Here is a 26,782-nt window from a genome sequence, read left to right on the forward strand (position 1 = left end):
GCTCAGCTGTGAAGCGTGCACCACGGGAAGACGGACGCCTCCCGCTCCCACCGCAGATATTGGAAAGAGCTAATACTTAATTCTCTGTTGTTATTATTTAAGCTCAATAGTTTGCATCTCTTGTTTCCCACAGTCCTCTGAAATGTCCCCTGGGTCCCACTGCCTTTCCTAAAATAATCTCTTTCTATTAATATGTTATATTGATGCATACTGTTGTGTATAGTCATTTTGTACCGAAAAAACGTCCTCTCCATGTTTAATATGCAGTGTTGGCACTTTGAGGTCTGCAACTTGTTTTGATGCACAAAAATGGGCACTCAGGCCCAAAAACGTTCGCCATCACTGGTATAGAGCCTGCTGAATAATGTTGCACTGCTGGCACATACTTACTTTATAGAAGCAGTCTGATCAAAAGGCAGGCTTTGCATTGCTTAGAGACCAGAAGCTTCCTCCGAGGGCTGGGTTACCAGTAGAGGTGGCTGTGCAGCAGTATCATGTCACACAAGGTCAGCCCCACCAACTAATATGGACGGTGCCAGGTGAGTTCTTTGGTTTGCATCAAACACTAGGTTAGCTGTCAAATGTTAGCATACTGGTGACAGACGTCTGTGTGATAGAAAAGTTGGCTTCCAAACCTTACCCCCTTATGTTCACTTCCATGACTTTTCACTACTCTTCTAGAACAGTTTATTTTTCAGCTTTTTAAACAATTTTAGCATAACATTTGTTCAACTCATGCTGTACATGATGAATGTGAATAGCAGGGCTAATGTATCCCTGCACACCCCAATCCATACACTGGCATATATACTAGTATAGGGAATCTGTTTGTTAATACACAATATTTGTAAGAAGAAAGAGAAAAATAGGGTGGGAGTACCAGAGGGCTTCCTAACTGACTACTTATCATTAGGTACGAACTATACATTATATTTCACTAGTACTTATATGGAGCCTTTTTCCCCAGTAGGACTCAAGGTGCTTTTAGCGCTGTCATACAGAGCCTCTGTTGGGCTACCACAGGGGGTTGGCATTGGAAGGGTTAACCTAGCCAGATATGTTTTACAACCAACAACCCTCTTAAGCCACCCAGACTGACCTATACCTTGTACCAGAGGCGTATCTAGGGTATGGCACCTATGGCTCGTGCCATAATCGCCATTTGAAAGGGGGGCGCCAGTGAGCGGCTTTCAAACGTTGTCTTTTTTTTTTATGCGGAGGAGAGAGAGGGGCGCCTAGCAATTAGTGAGTGACTGTAAAAGGGTTTGTGTGTATCATAGATGTATAATTGTGGAAGGGCAAAGATGGCACTAGCAGGAGGTTTGAGCCTTGGGGACCAAGATGGCACAGGCAGGGTGCATATGGGACAAAGATGGCACAGGCCGGACTGTTTGGGGACAAAGTTGACTTGTGCTGGGCTATTTGGGGACAAAGATGGCAAATCTTATGTGTGTTATCTGGGTGCTGGTCAGGTTCTATGTGGGCAGTGTGGACGCCAGTGCTGGCTTTGGGGTGTGCAACCTGTGATCTATGCCTGTACTTTAGGGGTTTTAAATATACCTTTTAATGCCGTGTTTTATGTGAATTCCAATTGATCTATACCTGCAAAGCTGGGTTTTTGTGTTATTCTGTAGATCCATATCTGCTATTCTATGTTTCCATACATTATTTATGTATACCTGCAAATACAGGGTTAATATGTCTTATTCAGTTGATTAATACCTGCAATGCGGTTTCCATGTATTTATTTGATCTATACCTGCAATGCTACGTTTCATATGTTATTATTGTATGTCTGATTCTGTTTATTTGATATATACCTTCAGTGCTGAGATCACAGGGGCTGATAAATGGGTTTTAGATATTTGGACAGGGGCGCAATTTCAGTGCTTGCCATAGGCGCTATTTTCAGTAGATACGCCTCTGCCTTGTACATACCAGAGCACTGCCATAAATTAATTGAGGTTCAGCCTCAGTGACCATCAGTGGTAGCTCACCTATGATATGGAATTTAGGGTGATGGTCTTCTATGTTTGGGTCATCTTGAGGACACATTCGGATCTGTCATTCTTAACAAATGTTAAGATGTAGTTTGATATGTGTGCGATACTAAGTGCTAGGCCTGGGATGTCTCTCTGTGACACTGGAGGGGCGGAACATCTTACCAGGGGATAAAATTAAATGTTTTTTGGAAAATCAGAGAACCTCTCCTGGAACTTTCTATGGATTTAGAATATCATTGAAAACCCTCAAACTCAACAAGGACATTGAGATTCCCGCAGATGACCTCTATGGCTTTTGTATAATTAGAATTTTCTATGTTCCTCCTTGCTTTATTTTTACATACTGTACCGTATACTGTGTGTCTAAATTATCAATTTTTTTCATCAAATTACACTACTTATTAATCCAGCTTCCGTCTGTGCTGTAACCAAACTCTGTCTTCTGAGAAAGCCAGCATAAACTACGTTATTTAATCGTTTTCCTTAAATTGAGTGTTATTCATTTTTTACCAGTTAAGTGTGGTACTGGGCGTTACCGAAGCGTCCATAAACTGTAGTCCAGCTTAAAACATAACTTAGTGGTGACAGTGTATTACCAGTCTGATGTGGTTTTTGTGGTGTGTTTAAGGGTTAAGTGAGTGAAACCCTATGTGTCCAGTTATCTGATAGCTAACTGTGACAAGTGCATAGGCAGTTGAATAATAGAAGTTATTTTTCTTCCACCCTTGCTAAGAAAAGCTACTTTACCTCTCTCATATCTTCCCTTTCCCTGTCTCATAACCCTAAACACTTCTTCAGTAAATTCAATTCCCTTCTTGCATTCCCTATTAGAACTACCCCTTCCACTAACCTTAATGCCTCTGACTTTGCCACATAATGTAAGGCCAGCAACCCTGCCTTTGGTACTATATCTAACCATTAGACCAGTAGGTGGCTTTAGGGTTGCGGGACTTTGTCTCCCCATTGACATTCGCTATATGCCTGCCTCTGCCTCACCTGAGGCTTCCTAGGTTATCATCCCTTCCTGGGTATGCTCCTAGCGAGTGCATTTTTTCTAGCCCTATTTGTCTAACCCTAAACACTTCTTCAGTAAATTCAATTCCCTTCTTGCATTCCCTATTAGAACTACCCCTTCCACTAACCTTAATGCCTCTGACTTTGCCACATAATGTAAGGCCAGCAACCCTGCCTTTGGTACTATATCTAACCATTAGACCAGTAGGTGGCTTTAGGGTTGCGGGACTTTGTCTCCCCATTGACATTCGCTATATGCCTGCCTCTGCCTCACCTGAGGCTTCCTAGGTTATCATCCCTTCCTGGGTATGCTCCTAGCGAGTGCATTTTTTCTAGCCCTATTTGCATCCATCTTACTTGATATTTCTGCTTGTTATTTTGGATTTGACCCTTGGCGTGGACTTTGAGACTGAACTAGCTTTGCCTCTTTGTATTGCATTGGATTTTGATCACCAGGATTTTGACCAGTTTGGCATGGACTTTGACTCTTCTCCTGGATCATCCCCGGGTACATTGCTACAAACCCCACCTGCAACCTGCATATACCTGCCTGGTCTGCAGACCCCTTGGTGCCTCAAAGCTAGTGTCCAGAGATGGACTAACCCAGAACCTGGGCCCCTGACAATACATAAAATCCAAACTATCATATATTATATATCTACACAGTCTCCCCCACCTTTTCCCTCCAACTATGCGCCCTCTCTCTAACTATGCACCATCCCATTCACGTAACCTTTCTTCCTTTTCTACATTAAACCAATTCTCTTCTGTCACTGATGGGAGATTCATGCTCTACTACTTTCCTCTTGTCCAACCACACATCCCCTCTACTTGATCCTTTCTCGTCTTACCCAGTGTCTTTTATCTACTCTTGTGCCTACTCTAGTTCATATCTACAACCTCTCCCTCTCTACTGGACGTGCCCCATCCTCCTCCAAGCATGCTACTATAACTCCTATCCTGAAAAAGCCCTCTGTGGGCCAGACTGATCTGACCATTTACCGTTATCTCTCTACTTCCTCTCGCCTCTAAGCTTCTTGAAAAACTTGTTTATACTCAACTAAGGTTCTTGATTCCAACGCCTTACTTGACCCTGGTTTCCACCCTCAACATTCTACCGAGACCGCCCTTATTAAAGTTACTAATGACCTACTCACTGATAAATCCAAAGGCCGCTACTATGCTAATCCTACTGGACCTTAGTGCTGCTTTCGATGCTGTGGACCACCACGTTAAACCCTTCATGATTTGGTCTCCTTGACACCGGTGTCTCCCGGTTAACATCCTACCTTTCTGATCAGACCTTCAGCATCTCCTTTTCCAGTAACACATCCTCTCCCTCTCAGTTGGGGTACCCCAAGGCTACCCCTTCTGTTCTTTACACTACCTCACTTGGCAAACTAATCTCATCCTTTGGCTTTCAATACCACCTGTATGCTGATGACACCCAGGAGAGACTTACACATTCTGCCTCTTATGACCTCAGGTAACCCCTCTTGACCTGCTACCGCCTTGTTCTCAGCCTACGTTAACTCAGAACTTTTACTTTACTGCTACCTAATCCTTGTCTCCTGATTTGGCTACCAAAATATCGTCCAATCTGACCCGGCTTCATCTGACCTTGCTTCTCTCATCTATATGTCTGGATTTGTCACCTCGTGTTACAGTTTTTAGCCTCTGTGCTGGCCCTACTCGGGGTCTGTCTTTACAGTGACATTACAAATGTAAAGCTATGAGTTATAAACCTAAAACATTTCTTTAAACAGGATTACAATTTGGTAACCTATTAGACTCATACATATTTCACACTCCTCTAGCACATAATTTTAGAAGATATGCCAGATGTCATATATGTGCATGTGGGTTGGGAAATAAGAATATTCCATACTATTGTGTGTCCATTTATCAAATCATATAATATACAGTTTATTATATACAGTACACAATTTACTCATCCAAAACATAACAGGTGTTTGTTTTATTACTGATACTGTTTTTACAAACACTACTAACAGTTTCTTTCTGGTGTAGTAAATCTCAGGGTCTGCGACGTGAATACCATTTTGTGGCGCAGTGTGAGTTTAATAAGTACAATACATTTCTTACTCAAAAGTATGCTACTTTCATCTTGGGACGCTACGTCAGTAAATTCAACATAACAATCTAGGCTGGTGTTGACCTAATGTCATCTGTAAGATGCTGGCTCATCTAAACTATATATAGCTTTTAGACAGGTTTCTTAGAGCTTTCAGTACATAGCAGATACGTAATAATTTATAAACCACACATTTCTATTTTATGTATTTTTACATGACATTTTCAATCCTGCCTACCCATCCTCCATTGCCATTCCTCAAATGATCTAATGAGATATTATGTAATACCATAGTGAAGTGAAACTAGATCTACTTCAAAATATCCACACTGACAATGCTGAACAATGTATGCAATTAATCTTTTAGTGTGCACATCTTCAATAAGGGCATGTTAGATTCACAACATATAAACCACATAGCAAGTGCAAGAATTCTCACACATTAAAATATGAGATGCTGTATCAATTCTTCATCCTACCATACCTTTATTAATGCCGATTTCACATTAAGAGTAAGCAAACATTTTTTATTCTATGAGGATTACTATTCTGCTATAGGAGAGACTGACAGAAGAAGATTAGTCTCCTGAGCAGAAAATATTAACATATCCTACTTCAAAATACAGTTATTTTTACTTTACGTAAGGACAGAGATTCCATATGTCAAAAGTAACTATGCACCTTAAAAAAAACAACATATGTGGACTCCTAAAATGCAAGATTATCTAAATATCATGATGATGTTGGCTTTAAGTACACTTTATAATCATATTGAAACCTTAATAACTAGAAATGGTTCATCACTTGTGATATTTTATACAGACATTTCCTCTCTTTAGAAGCGGTCTTTATACAATCTGTAGCTTTCACACAAATTCTGGTGACAGAAACATGATGAAGAGGGAATATTTGGTGTGAAATCCTTTTTCATAAAAGTTTATTTTTTTGGTAACATGAAGAATACATTTCCTTCATTTGTGATCTATACTAATCCCATCTAAATGTATCAAGTACCAAGGGAGATGACATTGAAACTACGGTATGAACAAACTGATTCAATATTTCCCAGACCTGATAACGGAAGGCTATAAAGGACTTATTTTTGGTGATAACCCAGAGCATACAGCTTCAAGGTGTTTCGTAAGAATGCTTTTTGTGATATATATATTTAAATAGTCGAAGCAATGTATAAAACTACATTAAAAAGGAAGATCTACTAAATCTATCATGTTTCTGTCCTAATACTGTGGATGAGAAATGATTAATATATCATAGTTTTAGTGAACTGACATTGTGTGTAAAAACTTTGACTAAATTGATTGGATACATGATGCATTTTGAAAAAATATTTTATACCATCAATGGTACATGATAATATTAAGGATATTTTTGTATGTATCTATGGACCTAACAATATAACCAACACTAACTTTACGTGTTCTGTTCTTTACGAGCTATTATACATATATAATTTTGCCAGAATCCTTTAAAAAAATTAAATATGAAATTAACCTATTTATTACACATCAAACACAACTTTATAAAGACCCACTAGTTTGAGGTACCCATGAATATAATTATAGTAATACAAAATAGTTCTGTTGAGATGGCATACATGTCAGTTGGAAAAGCATTATTTGTGTCTTCTTAACTCATTTTACAAGTTAACTTTAAAAACACTGCCACAGTTCAGAATTGTCTTTGTACATTGAAGTCTTCTTAACACTTAATGATGATGTACAAAAATGTTTGTATCCGGTATACTTGCTTTTCTGAATATTAACTCAGCAGAGCTGTAAAAACAGAGAAAAGAAAGTTAGCTGTAGACAAAATGAATAGAAACACTGTGACACATTAAACAAAGTCATGCTTTAACTTAAGTTCAGATCGGTTAGATAGATACCTTTTTATTTAATTTATTAATTATCTGGTAAGCGACCAGGATTTTAAGGATTGGCTGAGAACAATCAAAATTCAGCTTTCATTTTATCTGTGCTTCTTTTTATTCTTCTGTATTTTTCTGCCACTCAATGTGCACTTTCTTTCTTAAAAATTGGGGCTTTTTTTTACTATTTAAAGGACCAGAACCTCTGCATAATTATTCAAACTCAATGTGCTTGTTATACAAAATCCATTATACTACAAATAAATGCTTTAAACACATATGGCAAATCACACTGAACTGATTATTCTAAGATAACACAAAGTGCAACAAAAATATTGTTTTCACAAACAGGTAAGTTTGAAATTCACACATGCCAAGTACCATCAGCCATTTACTGTTAGTTCTACAGTGCCTTCCAAAAGTATCCACCCCATTGGTATTTTTCCTATTAGGTTGCATTACAACCTGGAATTAAAATGGATTTTTATTTGGATTTCATGTAATGGATATACACGAAATAGTCCAAATTGGTGAAGTAAAATGAACAAAATAACTTTTTTTTTTTTTACAACATTCTAAAAAAATAAGAAAAAAAACTTAAAAGTGGTGCATGCATATGTATTCACCGCTTTGCTATGAAACCCCTAACTAAGACCTGGTGCAACCAATTACCTTCAAACGTCACATAATTAGTTAAATAAAATCCAACTGTGTGCAATCTAGGTGTCACATGATCTGCCACATAACCATTATATATAATTCCAATGATAGTTACCGGCACTCCTGGGACTTGTATTAAATGATTGCACAAAACTCCAGGGGCACTGCTGCTTCTGCCTGCCCAGGAGTCTGGGCAGACAGCACAGCCACTCCGAGCCCGCCCCCAAGCCTGAGATCACTCCCACGGAGTGATTCTGTAGACTGAAAACGCGGTTGCAGGAAAACCTGCAATCGTGTTTTCCGCTGCCACAGGCAGCTTCAAGGAAGGGGGTGATGTGTTGATTGGGTCCCCACACAAGTGTGGGGACCTGACCCAACACCCCCCAGCTGCCTGATCGCTCCATGGGAGCGACAGTGCAGCGTTAACCCCTTCAATGCCGCGATCGCCCAGGCAGACCAGCAACAGCAAAAACGAGCCCCCACAAGCCCTTCGATGACTCCTGTAGGCATGGAAGCCTACAGCAGTCATCAAAGAGACTCCCCCCCCCTGCAATGGCTGGTCTGTAGACCAGCAATTGCGTCCCAGCTGCCAGAGGCAGCTTCAGGAACAGGGGGAGAGGGTTCTTTGGTCTCCACATGAGTGTGGAGGCCAGCCCCAACACCCCCCTGCTGCCTGATCGCTCCATGAGAGTGACAGTGCAGCGTTAACCCCTTCAATGCCGCAATTGTGTATGACACATTCGTGGCATTGCAGGGGTTAACATTTGTCCCCACAAGCTTGTGGGGACTAAATATCAGGCAATGCTGTGCTCCAATGGAACATCAGCATTGAAAGAGTAAAAATATATATATATATATTTTTAAAAAACAGCACTGACCTGAAAGTCCAGGGTGCTTCCAAGTCAAATGCTGTGATTTTAGTAAGTGGGCTGATGATCAGATCACTCCTGACCAACTGTTAATTTAAAAAAAATATCCTGGCTCCTAACTTTTTTAGCTGGCGCCTAGATTCACAACAAATTTGTCAAGCCCTGATATATATATATATACACCTGTTCTGAAAGGCCTCAGAGTCTACAACACCATGAAGCTCTCCAAACAGGTCGGGGACAAAGTTGTGGAGAAGTACAGGTCAAGGTTGGTTATAAAAAAAAAAATATTCAAAATTTTGAACATTCTACTGGAGCAACATTAAATCCATTATTAAAAAAAATAGAAAGAATATGGCACCACAACAAACCTGCCAAGAGAGGGCCGCCCATCAAAACTCACGGACCAGGCAAGGAGACCAACGATAACCCTGAAGGAGTTATTATATTATATGATGAGCAGGCTGTTGTCCTCATCACATCATCGCATATTTTCTGATTGATGTATTGTCATAATATGGAGCTTGCCAATGAAAGAAATTTGTGCAACGATAAATACAGCTAATATATAACTTAACTAACATACAAAGACGTGAGAAGACATTTGAAACAGAATGACCTGTCATACAGGAGCCCAAGGTAGTCAGAGATGGCTCCAGCCTGGCTGCCAAACAAAGATAGCACAGGCAGGAACTCCATTGTTTAATTAATCCCATCAATAGGTTTGCTGATTGGGGATTAAAGGTTGGGTTGAATGCATGTATCTGTTAATTTATGTTAATGCAGTTCTGTGGATATATATGAGTCTATGTTTTACATCAATAAACTGTTCATTCCTGCTGTACTCAGTTCAAGGTAGTTGTGTCTACTTATTGGGTACACATAGCAGGGTTCCAAGGTGCACATGCTGGCTGGTGCTGGAAGTGATTCCGGAGTGATCTCTGGGAATTACTACAGCTCTCTTGGTGAACCCGTTACAACATTCATAAAACGTAGGGATCTAGTCACCAAACTTAATTGTGTGTCCTTGTGAGTTGGCTAGAAATACTAGTTTGTCCAACTCGTGTGAGTTTGCTACTCCAAAAGTCCAACTTGCAGATTCAATAAAGACAACTCGCATTTTGACTTGCAAAGAATAATGTATACACTCGCCTCCTAGTAAACTGTAGGTAAAAAGCAGGCAACTCACAGATTCATTAACCTGCAAGTTGCAGGTGTCTTTTAATGGTGTCCTTTAATGGTGTCCTTTAATGGTGTCCACAGACTTGAATCGTCTAAAGACTTACAGATAAAAGGGTAGGGAAGCCCCCCCAGGGCCGAATGAAGGGGGGAGAGGCATGAGATCGGGTGCCCATCTGTGCCCCTCTAAAGGGACTTTAATGCCTTTTGACCCGAACAGCCCTGTTTGCAGAAATGAGGAAGTGAAGCTAAAGAGCTTTAACATTAATTTAAACCCCCACCCCACTAGGAAAGGAAGGGGATAAGTAAAGGGCAAGCACAGTGTGGGGTCCCTGCCTCCTAATTAAAATATTTATTTTTAGATATTTAATCCCCTGTCCCTCTGAGTACACTCTATACACCCTCAAGTTGATTTGCTGCCCAGCGTGCACTGGGTAGTCCCCCACTGCAATATAGATATATATATAGATACACAAACACTATATATAGTCTGGGGCTAGCTCAACATGCAACATCATCCAGACTGCCTACCCACATCCCGCAATGGGTAGCCAGAGCCTGAAAATTCCCAGGTATGAATATATCTTATTCCTAATTTGTAGTTTTACACGTGTGCTATGATTTTGTCAAAATGCTTTTAAGAGGAATTTTACTATTGAAAATAATATTCCTGTATTTTATGATTGTTTAGGTGGCCACTGTGTATTTGTGAATATTAGCCAAGTACTGTAGTTAGCATAAAGGGTTAGGATACATATATATTATATGTCATATTTTATATCTGATTTAGGTCTTGGTAACCTTTTGACTTCTTACCAAACTGAGCATTCAGTTAAAATTGGCCTAATATCGAATAACCCCTTAACATCATTATAGGCATGCTATTAAAGCCACAAAAAAGGTTTCAAAATGAAAAAGTGATAATTCTAGGGTCCCCAGTGATTTTACCATGATACATTAGAGATTCACAGAGATCTCTATACAAGTTGCACTGGATGCAATGCAAAAAATAGTAAAAACCTATTCAAAAAATCTGCGTTAATATTCTACCAAGAGAATTGGAAAATCACAACAACAAAAAACCCTCTAAAACATTAAAAACATATTGATATAGGTTATTACTTTAGGGGAGGTTGTTGAACATACATTGAGTTATTGTTCAGCATTGACACCTACTCTGTAGAAGGAATCTTAAGCAAAATTGTGTTCATTTCTATTTCTGCATACATTTTTACATATTAGCATTGATAATTGTACATTATAAATGTATTAATACTGTTTCAAAAGAAGACCCTACTTGTCCTGAAAAAAACAACGTATAGTTTGTGTGGGTAGAGCAAACATGCTAAACAGGAATCACTGTTTAATAAAACATATGGTAAAATTAGCTCTGGACTTTAGGGTATGGAAATCCCTTGACCTTGAAGGGATAAGCTTTATTTTATAACCTAAACAAAGAAAATAGAAAAACAAACTGGTAATGCAATTTTCAATTTTGTCTCCATTGGGTAAAAAATAACCTTCTATTATATTATTATTACCCTGGCAATATGTAGCTGGCTTAACTATTTATACCGTGTTTTTCCACTTCTTTTTTGTGAAGCCTTTTCCCAAAACTGTACTTACGGTTTGTCGCTGTTCCATAAGGGTTTTTCATGAACTTGTGATCAAAGTTGTAATGCATTACCAATGTTTAAGAAATATGTATTGTTGTGCTTAAGAGCTGACCTTTTTATATATGTTAAACATTAGAGCATTTTTTTGAAATTCTATACACCTGAAAAAACATAACATATACAATAAGATCTAAAAGTCTACCATCACCAAGTGGTTTTAGTTGATAATTTATTCAAAGTAGTATAATACTGTAATCGGTTTATACTTGATTATTTAGGAATATGTTATTTAACACTGAGACAAATCAATTCTTATCTCTTTGTTAAATATTTACGTAAAATATTCTATTCACACAACTGTGACACAATATATTTCCTTCAAAGGGTAATCCTAGCACACATCAATTGTATTTGTCTTTTAACAATTAACACCTGATATTAATTACATTAGTATGGTCCTTCTAGTGCTTCTACTAGTGATCCTGTTAGGGTCTTTAAAGAAAGACATCAGTTGAAATACCTTTAGTAAACTTGTCAAAGGAGCTTAGCGAAAGAATTTGCTGAAAACTCTCCTACTCCTAGTGCCAAATTGCAGCTAAACTAAAAATTGTAATTCAAAGGAAGACCACACTATCAGAAGTAAGTTTATCAAGCGAATATCATTACAGAATAGAATAGCCTCTCCGTACACAATTCATGGCCAGATGAACCAGGAATGAGGTCCTGCCCCAATAAGCAAAAGTACAGTCAAAAGACAACTGGCAAAGTACAGCTTCTGTGGGAAATAGAGAACCACTTCTAAACTTTTAAAATATGGAAATTTCACAGTATTACTGGAAAAAGGTCCTGCTTACTGATAAATCAAAATGTGACTTTTGTTCATGTAAGGAGATGGCATCATGAGAGGCCCACATCACAGTGTGTACAACCCATAAAGAAATATTGAGATGTGTGGATGTTTTGCCTATTCTGGAGTTGGTGACTTGCACCTGATCAACTTCACTTCGACCAAAGAGAAGTGTCACTCCATTTTGTAGAGGCATGCCATCCATTCTGGCGTACAATTTTGTGGCAGAAAATCCAGTTTCCAACATGACAACAATATTGCATCTGCCAGGCATATCTGAAATCCAAGGAACAGGAAGAAGTACTAATTTGCATGGCTTTCCTATCGCAATCACCAAACCTCAACCCTATTAAATATTTTTGGGAACCTTTGAAAAGTGAAAGCACACTGAAACATCTTTAAATGATACACTAAAGGAGTGTTGAAATAATGTGGATTGCTAAATTCTACACAAACTCGTATAATCAATTAATTTTTTATTTTTCCAAGTGCACTAACAAATTATTTTCTACTTTTTTGAAAAACAATATACAGCACTTCTAAAACAACAATACATATTTGTTTTTCTAACAAATTAGAAAAACTGAAATGCTGAAATAAAAGCAGATTGTGGTAGGTGACTAAGACATTTGGACCATATTGTAAATAGCATGGTATGTAATTGGAATGCACTCTCGGTTAACACTGTTTTTAATGTTAACATCTGCATCCAATTTCTTCTCCAGAGAAAAACATCCTGTTTAGTAGCTTGTATATCATTGCATTAAGTCAGTGCTTCTATTTCAATAATTGATGATATGCAAAGTAAACTGTGTCCTGTATGTGAGGAATCATAGAAACATAGAGTCTGACGGCAGATAAGAACCATTCGGCCCATCTAGTCTGCCCACTTTTCCTGATGTAAGACTCATGTCTAAATCCTTAGATTCAGGATACCTTTTTGCCTACTCCATGCAAAAAGCACACTATTCTGTAACTGACTTCTCAACCTAGTTGGTTTTTTATTATTTTATATGTATAATATATACAGCATAACACATACCAAAAACTGTAATCACAACAGAAAACATCTAAATAAAACCATGGAATTATGTCTTTATTCCCAATCTAAACAATCATGTGGACAAAACTAGAGTAAATCTATTGCTGGAGTAAGCCCCAAACTCCACCTACACTAATTAACAAAGGAGAACATCATGTTCTCAATTTGATCGTACACAGGGAAAAACCCAAAACAAAATAAAAAATGGGTAAATTCTTCACCAATTCTTCACCTAAATTTTAGTGTGCTTGTAATTGAAAATAAGCATAAAGTTTGGAGGTCGCTTTTACTGGACATAAAAGGCATAGCCTACGGAAGGGCAAATGACGCAACACATGGATTGCCTAAACATCACATTTTGGCAGCAAGAAGCCATGCAACAAGTTAAGACAAAAGCACAAATAGAAATGCCCACCTAAGTAACGGCCAACCTAAGTAACATGCGCACACACTAAGCAGCTTTACGCTGTACATACCTTATAATTATTAGGCATTTCCATCATCTGTAGAGAAGGGAAAATATGCTGGTTAAGGAAATTGTCAAAATATGAATAGACAACAAGATAATGGGAAACTAGATTTAAAATATGAGCAGAACTATGATTGTGTGCAAATGTTGGAAAAGATGTCTTTGTATTATACTGCCATTTCCTGCAACTAAGTATAGTCAGTTGCCATATATGTAGTAAATTATTTATGAACTAAAACCTGAAAACATTAAGTATAATACAAATATTGAATCAATACTATACAAAGATTTTTAAATAGCTAGGACATGATTAGGCTGTCTAACATTAAAATGAGAAACTAAAAGCAGAACTCCAATACCTAACATCTACCACTTGGTGTCATGTTCTAGGCCTAAAGTGGCAGGTCCAGCGAGTGGTGGTTCATCCGCCGCATGACAGAGGGCCAATCACTCTCTTGAGAGATCAGGCTCCCTGTAGCACCACTGTTCAATGGGAACTTTCAAAGAGAGATCTCCCCAACTGGAGCTTAGCAGTAAGGACGTTGGCCCCACCCTGGTCAATGCTAACACCATCACTATGCACTAATGGTACCCAAACACTACCTCTTATGCTATTTCCTCACCTAACCACTAGAGATAATGACTAAATTATTTTGTTAATTATTTATGTACTAATTGTTTTTGATTTATTTTTTTCAATCGTATTGCTGTTTTTTTATTTTTGGTTTAGTTATTTTCCTAGTAATGTCAAGTTGTTGATATAAGTTAGCTGTTTTTTTTTGATTGATTGATTGGTTTAGTTTGCAGCGTATTGCTTAAACTTTTACTGAAAATCGAGAGTAGGACATATGTGCAGATGAAGGCTATGAGTATTGTGTAGAATATGATTCGGACTCAAGACAAGTTTTAATTCACATTGTTCCATTGGCTAAATAAATAAAAACAGGTAAAAAAATTCAAAGTTGTTTCCGCCTCACTGCATTAATAAAAAAAAAATAGGTTGTGCTATTTGTAATTGCCTTCCATGTGAGTTTGCTGGAAATACATACAGTGCTGAGAAAAATTATTTGCCCTCTTCTCGATTCCGTCTCTTTTGCATATTTGTCACCCTGTTGATGTTTTAAATAAAACTAATTTTAATACCAGACATTTTTAATATAAGATAGCCCAGTTTTTAAATGATGATATCATGTATAGAGGGAAATAACTATCCATTCCTACCTGACCCTATGTGAAAAAGTACCGTATATTCCGGCGTATAAGACGACTGGGCGTATAAGACGACCCCCAACTTTTACAGTCCAAATATAGAGTTTGGACTATACTCGCCGTATAAGACTACCCCTCTACCCAGCGTACAACAACCAGCCAATCACGGCAAGCGATGTACCTTACCGGTGATTTGCTGGTTGATTTGCTGACATATACATACATGCACTGCCCTTACACACACACACACATATATAATATATATATCTATATATATATCTACACATATGCCTGTCCATACATACACATTTATACACTGCCCTCACCACAAACCCCTGCCTTTACACACACATGTATATGTATATGTATATATATATATATATATACACACACACACACACACACACACGTATGTATATATATATATATATATATATATATATATACACACACCAGTATATATATATATATACACACCAGTGTGTGTGTGTGTGTATATATATATATATATATATATATATATATATATATATATATTTCTCCCCCCTTTGTGCCTTTCTCCCCATCTCTTACCTTATCTTACCTGTCTTCTTTCTTCCATGCAGTTGTGGGAGCCCGATGTCTGGCACTTCAGACCTCGGCTTCCCTGCTCTCTAATCACTACGCGCCGGCTATTGATGCCGAGCGCCGGGACATGACGTCATCCCTGCGCTCGGCATCAATAGCCGGCGCCTAGTGATTAGAGAGCAGGGAAGCCGAGGTCTCAAGTGCCAGACCTCGGGCTTCCCTGCTCCCTCATCACTACGCGCCGGCAATTGATGCCGGGCGCCGGGACATGACGGCATCCCTGCGCTCGGCATCAATAGCCGGCGCGTAGTGATTAGAGAGATTGGTGGCTTCGTGGGAACCTCCGGCTTGGTAAGTACCCGGCGTATAAGACGACCCCCCACTTTTAAGAAGATTTTTTTTGGTTAAAAAGTCGTCTTATACGCCGGAATATACGGTATTTGCTAAGTTACTAAGTCAACCAAATGTAATTCATAATTGGGTTCAATTTCACTAGACATAGCAGGCATGATTACTGCCATTTTTGGAAGACACATTTTTTTCCATTTTGGTCAGTCTGTGCCTATGCCCTATCTTTGAACCTGGCGTTGGCGGCCCAAGGAGGGGCCAGACATGGCTCATGATGCCGATCTCAGTGTTGCTGAATGCCTCAGCAACAAGGCATTACAGCAGCATAATTTAAGCTAAGAAAGTCACAGATATAACCTGGCGGGAATTTAGGTCAAAATGATGGCGCTTTCAGTGACGTCTTCTTCACCATTTGGAGGATTAGGTAGATTATGTCACCAGAAGCATTTTGGCGGATGTTCCCGATGGGTTATGCCCAGGGAGATGCGGATGAAGATAGAATATAAAAGATAGAAGAGGAAGAAGGAAAAGATGGTAAAGTGGTCGGCAGAGAAGGTAGGGAAACATTTAGCGAGCATAAGGGAGAGCGTGAACCAGATAGAAAGTGTGAATGAAAGTAAACCCCCCCCTTGAATTATTGGCTGAACCAAATGGGTAGGGAAACAATTTGTTTGCCAAAAACAAACCAAGAAATATATCAGTCATTTTTGGCCATTTGCACGTCTAAAAATTGTCCTGGCCTTCAACACTTTTGTTAACAGCTTTCCTATAGATCAAAACTACAAGGTGGAGGAATAGTAACCACAATATCACAATGTAAAGTATGGTAGCTAATTTTTATTCTTGTAAATGCAGACACAGGCAGAACAGGCTATAAAGCGTAGTTAAACATCAAAGTTTATCTTAGTGTCAGCCAAATTCTGGCAGCTATTTTGCTGCTCCAGTTGCCACATGCTCTCTTCTTTTTAACATGTTCAGGACAAAGGCATTTTTACACTTATGAACAATAGCATTTTACAACATTTTTGCTATGTCCGTGTTTAACTGTAATTTCCCTCTTTTATTAAGTGTACCCACACATATTATATATACATATTATTTTTCAGGACAAGTAGGGCTTTCTTTCTAAACAATATTAACCATACAAAATCCATCATATAGCATAAAATATATTAACTTTTAATTTTGAGAAAAGCATTGTTTTACTTCTTAAAAATCAGGTAATGCAACTGAGAAATAAAATATATTCACATACCTTTCAATTTGGACACGCCTTATATGCCAAAGATTTTTATTTATTTTGGCAGTTATAGGGCAAATATTACAAGATGCACACATTTGTATCCAAATTGTTAATTTTTTCAAATTTGGACATATTGTGTGCAACCATTTCCTCAGCAACATTATCCAAAATAAGCGGTATTTTTTATTTCAAAACAAACTTAGTAATGTCTAGGGTTGCCACCATTTCCTCAAGAAAATACCAGCCATAGTTGTGGGGTTGGCGGGGGTGGCGCTACAAAAGGGCAGGACCACAAAGGGTGGAGCCATAATGCAACACGTTAAAAATAGTGAAGGTTTGCCTGGAAGACTGTAACACTGTGACACTGACTCTCACACTTCTGGAGACATCAGTTTTGGGGTCCCTTACAAAGCAAATGGTCTGTGCCCTCCTACTTAGCACCACCACCCATACTCATCTTTTTTGGTGGCTCAGACAAGCCGTTTGGGTGCAAATATGAAGCAGACTGAATGGGGGCATAGACATCATAAAAGCATTGCTAGAGACTATCGTCATATCTACCGGTGAGGGTTAGGGACTGATGAGATTACACATCCTGGCATTTATTATATTTCGGACCAATTTTTCATTCGTTTTTGTCCCATTCTTTTTTCAGACAACAAATTCTGTTTCCTAAGCCTTGTGAAACAGGTTTGGTTTCTATTTGCAAATGAAATTGGTTGCCCAAAAAATTCCTCTCTCGCTCTCTCTCACTTCCCCTCAGTCCTGTCTGTGCACCAATACACTGGCACCCTGCCTTGAATATGCCCCCCACCTGCTCACTTACCTTCTCCAGCCATTTTCTGGTCTCCTCTGATTCCTCTTTGCAGAAGCAGAGACCATGCTGACAGAAGAGGTGGGAGAAGTAAGTAAGAAGAGGGGAGGAGGGGAGTCAGTATGTGAGATAGTGTCCTGCTGCAGGGAAATAGACAACAGGAGAAAACTGTGTGTGTGTGTGGGGGGGCACAAATGGTTTTAATGTTCATTTGTGGGGCGTGGATGAACTGGTTAAGGGGTTGGTTAGCCTTCTGGTTTTAGGGGCGGACGGCTTTGTTAAAAAATACTTTATTTATATGGAAGTGAGACTCTGTGTTTGGGCCAAGAGTTTTGTTACAATTTGTTATTGTTTGAGCAATAATTGTTATGTGAAACTAAATTAAGGTCCACGACCTGAGAATCTGCCCAATCGCAGGAACATCTGCTAAAAAAAAATCCAGTTTGTAGCTCTTGTCAATTCTGCATCAAACTAGGGAAAAAAATCCTTCTTGACCCCAGAATGGCAGTCACATCGATCCTTGGATGAAGAAGCTATAAAAATGATATCCCTGAACATTATGTTTTTGCAAGTATTCATCCAGTTGCTGTTTAAATGTCTGTACAGACTCTGATAAAACTACCTCTGCAGGCAGAGAATTCCACATCCTTATAGTCCTTACGGTAATAATCAGCGCTGCGGAATCTGTTGGCGCATTATAAATAAAGTATAATAATAATAATAATAAAAAACCCTTTCCTTTGCCTTAGACTAAATCACCTGTCCTCCAGTCTAAATGCGTGACCACGTGTCCTATGCATAGTCCTGTTTATGAATATATTTCCAGACAATGGTTTGTATTGGCCCCAAATATATTTATATAATGCTATCATAACCCCTCTGAGGCACCATTTTTTCTAAACTAAACCGATTTAAATTTGTTAACCTTACTTCATAACTAAAGTGTTCCATTCCTTTTATTAATTTTGTAGCCTGCCTCTGTACCTTTTCCAGTGCTCAGGGGCGGGCTGGGCCTGGGGCAATTGTTCAATTATTCAAAGGGGGGGCTGCATTGGGACAACAATTAAATGCAAAATGGGGGTGGCTAAGGGGTATAAGTACACAACAGGGTGGTTGGGGCACCACATAAATCAATACACAAAGGTGGGTGGCTGGGTTCAATATACATGGGTCAATCATTAACAATGCAAAGGGGGGCATCAATACACAAGGGAGGGGGCTGGCTGGGGACATCACATAAATCAATACACAAGGGTGTTGGGGCATAATGAACAAAGAAGGCTGGCTGGGGGGCACAAATCCACATGGGGCAATACACAAGGGTGTGGGAGGAAATACATTAAAAACAAAGGGGGGGCTGGCTGGGACATCAATACACAAGGGGAAAAACAAACAAACAGCAAACCAGTGTGGAAAGCATTTTGGATGTGGGTGTCAGTGTCGCAGAGCCTGGTGTGTAGGTGTGGCAGAGCCTGTCCTGGTTTGTGTGTGTGTTTGGATATCGGTGTGGCAGAGCCTGTCCTGGTGTGTGTTTGGGTCTCGGTGTGGCAGAGCCTGTCCTGGTGTGTGTTTGAGTGTTGATGTGGCAGAGCCTGTCCTGGTGTCTGTGTGTGTTTGGCTGTCTGTGTGGCAGGGCCTGTCATGGTGTGTGTGTATGTGTGTGTTTGGGTGTCGGTGTGGCAGAGCCTGTCCTAGTGTATGTGTTTGGGTGTCGGTGTGGCAGAGCTTGTACTGGTGTGTGTGTTTGGGTGTCGGTGTTGCAGAGCTTGTACTGGTGTCAGGGCGGGCTGTTTGGGGACAAAGTTGCTCACTCTGGACTGTAATTTGTTAATGTTATCTTGGTGCTGGTCGGGTTCTATGTGGGCAATGTGGACAGCAGGGCTGGCTTTGGGGGTGTGCATCCTGTGATCTATGCCTGTAATTTAGGGGGTTTTATTTATACCTTTAATGCTTAGTTGTTATGTGATTTCCAGTTCATCTGTACCTGCAAAGCTGGGTTTGTGTGTTATTTTGCTATGCTATGTTTCCATATTTATGTACACCTGCAAATACAGTGTTTGTATTTCTTATTCAGTTGATCTATACATGCACGTGCTGTTTACATGTGTTGTTTATTTGATCTATACCTGAACTCCAGGGAGTAAGTAAAACAGAGGTGTGGCTTAGTGAATGAGGGACAAAGGAACTCTGGGGATAATTACAGACAGGGGCCCAAGGAAATGCCTAGGGTCCATTTTTTCCATATTTAAATTTTATTTTGTTACAAAGATTAGCTGTCCCATCACATTACATCAATATGCGTTAGAAAATCAGGAAAAGATGGGCATGGATGGTGTGCTGCTTTGGTGGCGCAACGGGCCACTTGACTAGACTTGCCCCCCAGGCCTTAGGCTGCCAGCCCTCCCCTGCCAGTGCTATAATATCCTTCTTTAGAATAGGTGTCCAAAACTGCACTGTATATTCAAGGCGTGGTCTTACCATTGATTTATAAAGGGGCAAAATTATATTTTTAATTATCCCACGAATTGATGCCCCTTTTTATACATGACAATACCTTACTGGTCTGAGCAACTGCTGACTGACATCGCACATTGTTGCCTAGTTTGTTGTCTATAGCAATTCCCAAATCGTTCTCATTTGTTGTTATCCCTAACTCACTACCATTTAGGGTGTAAGTTGCTTGTGTATTCCTTACCCCGAAGTGCATAACTTTGCATTTATCTACATTAAATTCCATCTGCCATTTGTGTGCCCAGTCTATCTAAATTCCTCTGCAGCAAAGTGATATCCTGCTCACACTGTATTACTTTACAGAGTCTAGTGTCATCTGCAAACACAGAAACATGACTTTCAACGCTTATTTCAAGATAATTTATAAATATGTTGAATAAAATTGGTCCCGGAACAGAACCCTAAGGGGCACCCCTAACACTTTTGTCAGGCTTGAAACTTTTATTAGGTACACCTGTTCAATTGCTTCTTAACACAAATAGCTAATCAGCCAATCACATGGCAGCAATTTAATGCATTTCGGCATGTAGACGTGGTCAAGACAACTTCCTGAAGTTTAAACCGAGCATCAGAATGGGGAAGAAAGGGGATTCAAGTGACTTTGAACGTGGAATGGTTGTTGGTACCAGGCTGGTCTTTTACAGAGAATGGTCCGAAAAAGAGAAAATATCCAGTGAGCGGCAGTTGTGTGGACGTAAATGCCTTGTTGATGTCAAAGGATAACATGGCAGTAACTGCATCTCACGTGAATGTCCTAATCTTGATTAGTATACCCTTGCAATCTACTTATTGTTTATTTGTTTTCAAGTGCACATATGGCTTTCTTTTATATGCATAGTCCAACAAACAGTGTCACATCATGTGATATTATAATAATAATGCTACAAAAGCTTTCCCTGTACATGGCAAACAAAATTATAAATAAAGACTAAGTTGTTTTATTTTTTTAATGCAAAAAAACCCAAACCACTTAGTAAATGTGCCATATGCTTTATGGCCAAAGTTATGTGGACACCTGACCATCGTGCATATGAGCTTGTTGGATATCCTATATATCCCTTTCCAAAACTATGGGCATTAATACGGAGTTGCCCACTCCCCAGCAGCTAGCCTCCACTCTTCTGGGAAGGATTTCCACAAGATTTGGGGAATTTTTCCCCATTCATCCAGTAGAGCATTTGTGAGATCAGTCACTGATTTTGGACTTGAAGACCTGGCTCGCTATCAGCATTTCAATTCATCCCAAGGGTGTTGTGACAGGGCCAGGTTAACAAAGTTGGCCTGGACCTCCTGTCCCCGGCAGACACAGACATTTTCGTGGAACTCTGAGTCGGGTTTTCAGGGGGCAGTTTGCACAAAGTGTTTTGTTGTGTGAGTGTGTTTTGGAGATCTTTGTTGGGGATTTGTGTGCGGTTTAGCCGGGTCATCGAGCGCGTCTGTGTCCTGTTTCTGATCCCAAGGCCCGGTAATATTTTATAGGATGTTTTTAGGATAAGTTATAGCCGGACTGAATGTGGCTGTAGCTCCAGCCCTTCAAAAGGGACAATCATGTAACCTGGCTGAAGCTCTTAATCGGCCAGCACAGACCTGTTTGTCCGGGCAGCAGCCTCACTACAGGGGGGATAACACAGGTGGGATTGTATCCCTTAATCCCCTCACTTTATCCATTCCCTGTGTACTCCCCAAGCTGATGGGATTTGGAGTTGGGTTCTGTCTAGTAAAGGAATGTTGATAAAATTAAGGATCTATATAAATTCTATGTTTTTGTAATAAAAGTGGTTCTCGTTTTACTGCACTAATTGTGGTCGGACTGTTCCTTGGATAGTAGGAGCTATCCGTATAACAGGTGTTCAATGGGGTTAATGTTAGTGCTCTGTGTAGGCCACTCGAGTTTCTCTTGCTTTGTACACAGTCATGCTGGAACAGAAATGGGCATTCCTCAGACCAGTGCCACAAAGTTGGAACCATACAATTGTCTAAGATGTCTTTGTATGGTGTCACATTAACATTACTATTAACTGGAACTAAGGGACATAGCCAAGCACCGAAAAACAGCCCCAGCCCATTATCCCTCCTCTTCCACCAAACTTTACAGTAGGCACTATGTGTTCTGGTAGGTAGCGTTCTCCTGGCCTACATATGGCATTGCACATAGTAACCTTTGGCTTGTGTGTAGCTGATCGTCCGGGGAAATATATATATATATATATATATATAAATGGCATAGTTTGGATGGCATATTAAACTGCCTACTCTATACACTGATTGTTGCCTTTATATTTGGCCCTGAAATATGCCAACACAAACTATAGCTTAATCTCCACATACTTTGCATTCAAACAAAGCATTCTAACATTTTTCTTGGTGGTAGCCGGATGATTAGTAGAGGAGCCAGTAGTCTTTTTGCTAAAGAGCTTGAATGGAAATGTTGACACATACACATATTAATATTTAATTATAACAATTAAACTGGTCTGGATATGACATCTAACAGCATTTTGAGTTTGTTCTTTGTCACTCCATCTGTTACAATGTTTGTTGACACAAAGTGATTAGAGTGAAACATAAAACGCCTATATATTAATTTGTATTGCCCAGCTGTGAATTATCTACCACCGTCTGGGAGGAATGCACATTCTTGCATTCAAGCATATCAAATCATTTTTAACATGTTTATAATGAGAATGAACTCAAATTCAAGGAAATAAAAAACATAATACCAGCCGGTTTCTGAAGACCTGTTCATTAATAGGATTATGCAAAGAACAAGAGGTCATCCATTCAGATTGAAGAAAGGAATTTTCACTTAAAACACTGAAATGGGTTCTTGACAGTAAGAACAATAAAGATGTGGAATTCACTACTGTTGAATTCAATAGATGTTTTTAAAAATGGGCTGGGTGGTTTCACAAATAAGAATATACAGGGGTATAATCGGTTATAGGATTAGTTACAGTTTGTCGATCCAGTGAAAAATCAGATTATGTTTTGGAGTCAAGAAGGATTCCCCCTCAGAAATAGAAATCACTTTTATATGATTTTTTGCCTTCTTCTGGATCTACAGCAAGATTAAACTTGGACTTGTGTATCTTTTTAACCTAAATTACCATAATATGTTACTATGAGTGTCCCTTTTTTTTTTTTTTTTTTTTTAAATAAGATTTATTGTTCACGTATAGAAACAAATACATAGTACATGTGTACATTTCAGAAATCACAAACGTTCAATAAAGCACAGTACTGGTCAAAGGAACATCTTGTCTGAAATCATTCTTATAATATAGATAGAGTGATATCTTTACCAAACGGAGAAGGCTGTGTAGGTAACGTATCATATGAGTGTCCCTTTAATGTTTTAGCAAGTAAATGAACAATTCCTCAGTCTTACACTGCAGCATATAATAAAGCAAGCATTAAGGAAAAATAAATACTATTTTTCTGCTGTTTACATTCTTCTTCTTTGCAGCGTCCCCTTCAGCTCCTACTGCTTCCGAAAAGTGTGGACAGAACCAGAATGCCCTTGACCTTCAACATTTTGTGACATCACTCACTAAATTACCCATGGAGGGGATGTGATCTGAATTTAAATCATACCTTTGTCATTATCTGTCATTTCCAACACCAAGCCTGGGCTAATGGATTGATCCATAGCTCTGCCCTTGAAATTTGGCAAGATTGAGAACATAACGGTGGCAAGTGCAATAGGGCTATATATTAGTTCTGGGATTAATAGCTACTATATTTTTCCATATTCTTACTTCATACGTTGGGACCTTTATATGAAGCTTCTTTCAATAATGGCCTATTGGGCAACAGTATACGTATTACTGCATAATTCTACTGTATAAATGAAGAAAATGACTGTGTAGTTAAAGATGACAAAATAACAAAAAAAATAAAACCTGTTTAAAACCCAAATTTTATTAGGAATCAACTAGAATAGAAGGATTTATATTATCCAAAGACCATGGATATGCAACATTTGTATCAGATAAACATCCCATTTGTATAAATCATTCCATCAATTTGGAATGAGGTCCCCTTTTCATAGACAAACTGATATTGTATTGTGCTAGCTTTTCCTGTATTTTAATGTATTTTCCTAGCTAAAAATCACAAAGGAAATAGTCTCAGTTTCGTCTTCTATTTCTTCCTTTTATGTCACTAAACATAACCATCTCAGGACATTACGAAGGTTGATAAAGCTATGTATGTAATATGAAGCAATATTAAAAAAAATACTACCTAAATTAAATTAGACCTTTACTGTGCTAATAAGTCAATGTTTAAATGCAGAAGTCTTTATAAAAATGCTGCTACTCTAAAACACTGGATGTCAGGTCTTGCAGGGGGGGGTGTGTGTCATGGGGGCTCTGGTAACATTCAGCCAATGGCGCAAGTCTAAAAAAGTTGCCTAATTATAAAGCAACACCTGTAGAGCTACCCAAAACACAAGTTAATAAAAAAGAAGTCCTACCTTTACTTTCCAGCTTGAGTTGCTCAGCCATTAAGCTGTCCAATCTGTTACCAAGAACAAAGGCTAGAAATGAGAGGATGAGGGCATCCAGAATCCCAATGATTGCCAGAATGTATGCCCAGCGCACCGAACATGCACCCAGAGAGTACTTGTCTGTCTTTTCACCACACATACGCCGAACCTCATCTGCATCCCAACCATCAGGGAAGATCATACATCCTAGTACAAGACAGGCAGCTGCAGGAAAATAAAATGGACAATGTATAAAACGCTCAGACGACATATATAAAAATAAATTGTTAGCGGAGCAAATAAACGTGTCAAATACAGTAGTTAAAATACTCATTATAGGAATTGCATTTCAGTGTACAATCATGGACATATCATCCACTAACTCATGATTTAAGCATGCAATTTTATACAAAATGAGAACGCATGAGATCTATGACCATTTACAGACGCCTGCGACTTTATACATAGCTTTGCACAGAACATATGCTAGAAATTAAAAGGTCAGAGAGTTCTCTTCGGCCCAGGATCTGCTGCCAGACACAAATTAAGGGCATTTATGGTGAGAAGAAAAGTGACAAAAGCTATCCATAGTCAAAATGTAGCAGTCCATAAAGAAAACACCATAGCACCTAATAAGGCAGCTTATACATTAACACACACAGGGGAGAGAGATAGAAGAGAAAGGGGGATGGCAGATCTATAATAAAAATCTTCTTCATCTGGTATTAATCATATTTTACTCAGCAGGTACAATTTAACTGAATCAAATTTCCTGATACATTATACTTCTGGGTTTGTATTTCCATTTAAGATGCTACTACTACTCTTAAATAAATAAAAAGAAATTAGCACAGTATAAGCACTTCCCATATACACTATATGGACAAAACTTTTATGACATTGCATTCTAAATACATAGACACTGATATATAGTTGGTCCATCTTTGCAGCTATAACAGCGTCCACTCTCGGAGGAAGGTATTCCACAAGATTTCCACAGTAGAGCATTTGAGGTCAGGCACTGATGTTGGACGAGAAGGCGTGGCTTGCAGTCTCCGTTCGAGTTCATCCCAAAGGTGTTTGATGGTGTTGAGATAAGGCCCTTTTCCGGGCCAGCCAAATTCTTCCACACAAAACTCATCCAACCATGTCTTTATGGGACTTGCTTTGTGCACTGGGGCACAGTGGTGCTTCCCCAAACTGTCCCCACAAAGTTGGAAGCATAGCATTGTCCAAAATGTCTTGGTATGCTGGAGCATTAAGATTTCCCTTCAATGGAAGTAAGGGGCCTAGCCCACCCCCTGAAAAACAGCCCCATACAATTACCCCTCATCCACCAAACTTTATAGTTGGCACAATGCAGTCAAAAAGGTAACGTTCTCCTGGCATCCGCCAAACCCAGACTCGCCCATCAGACTGCCAAGCAGAGAAGCGCGATATGCCACTCCACAGAAAATGTTTCCTCTGCTCCAGTGGCGGTGCGCTTTACGCCACTCGATCGGACACTTGGCATTGTACGTGGTGATGTAAGGCTTGAATGCAACTGCTTAGCCATGGAAACCAATTCCATGAAGCTCCAGCTACACAGCTGCTGATATTAATGCCAGTGGAAATTTGATACTCCTCAGCTATGAAATCAGCAGAGCGTTAGCGACTTTTACGTCCCATGTGCTGCAGCACATGGTGACCCACTCAGTGACTTTACGCGGTCTTCCACGTGGAGCTGCTGCTGCTGCTGTTGGTAAATGCTTCCACTTTCCAGGAATACAACTTGCAGTTGACTGTGGAATATCTAGCAGGGATGAATTTTCACGAACTGACTTTTTGCAAAGGTGGTATCCTATCACAGCACAACGTTTGAATTCTCTGAGCTCTTCAGAATGACCCATTATTTTCATAAATGTCTGTAAATGCAGACTGCA

General features: G+C 39.3%; 1 protein-coding gene across 2 annotated transcripts in view; it reads right to left on the reverse strand.

Moving 5' to 3' along the window:
• Positions 1-4,907: 4,907 nt before the first annotated feature.
• The window catches only part of LHFPL3 (LHFPL tetraspan subfamily member 3), a 41,012-nt gene continuing 19,137 nt past the window's right edge, over positions 4,908-26,782 (reverse strand). The window contains exons 2-4 of one of the 2 annotated variants that reach the window (XM_053464267.1): positions 24,849-25,085; positions 13,687-13,713; positions 4,908-6,905 (exon numbers count right to left, since the gene is read on the reverse strand). In XM_053464267.1, coding sequence (XP_053320242.1) covers positions 13,697-13,713; positions 24,849-25,085 — 254 coding nt within the window. In that variant the 3' untranslated portion in view covers positions 4,908-6,905; positions 13,687-13,696. The remainder of the gene's footprint in view (positions 6,906-13,686; positions 13,714-24,848; positions 25,086-26,782) is intronic. The other variant, XM_053464268.1, reaches the window with a different exon arrangement.

The sequence above is a fragment of the Spea bombifrons genome, chromosome 4 (assembly GCF_027358695.1).
Source record: "Spea bombifrons isolate aSpeBom1 chromosome 4, aSpeBom1.2.pri, whole genome shotgun sequence".
Classification (NCBI taxonomy): Eukaryota; Metazoa; Chordata; class Amphibia; order Anura; family Pelobatidae; genus Spea; species Spea bombifrons.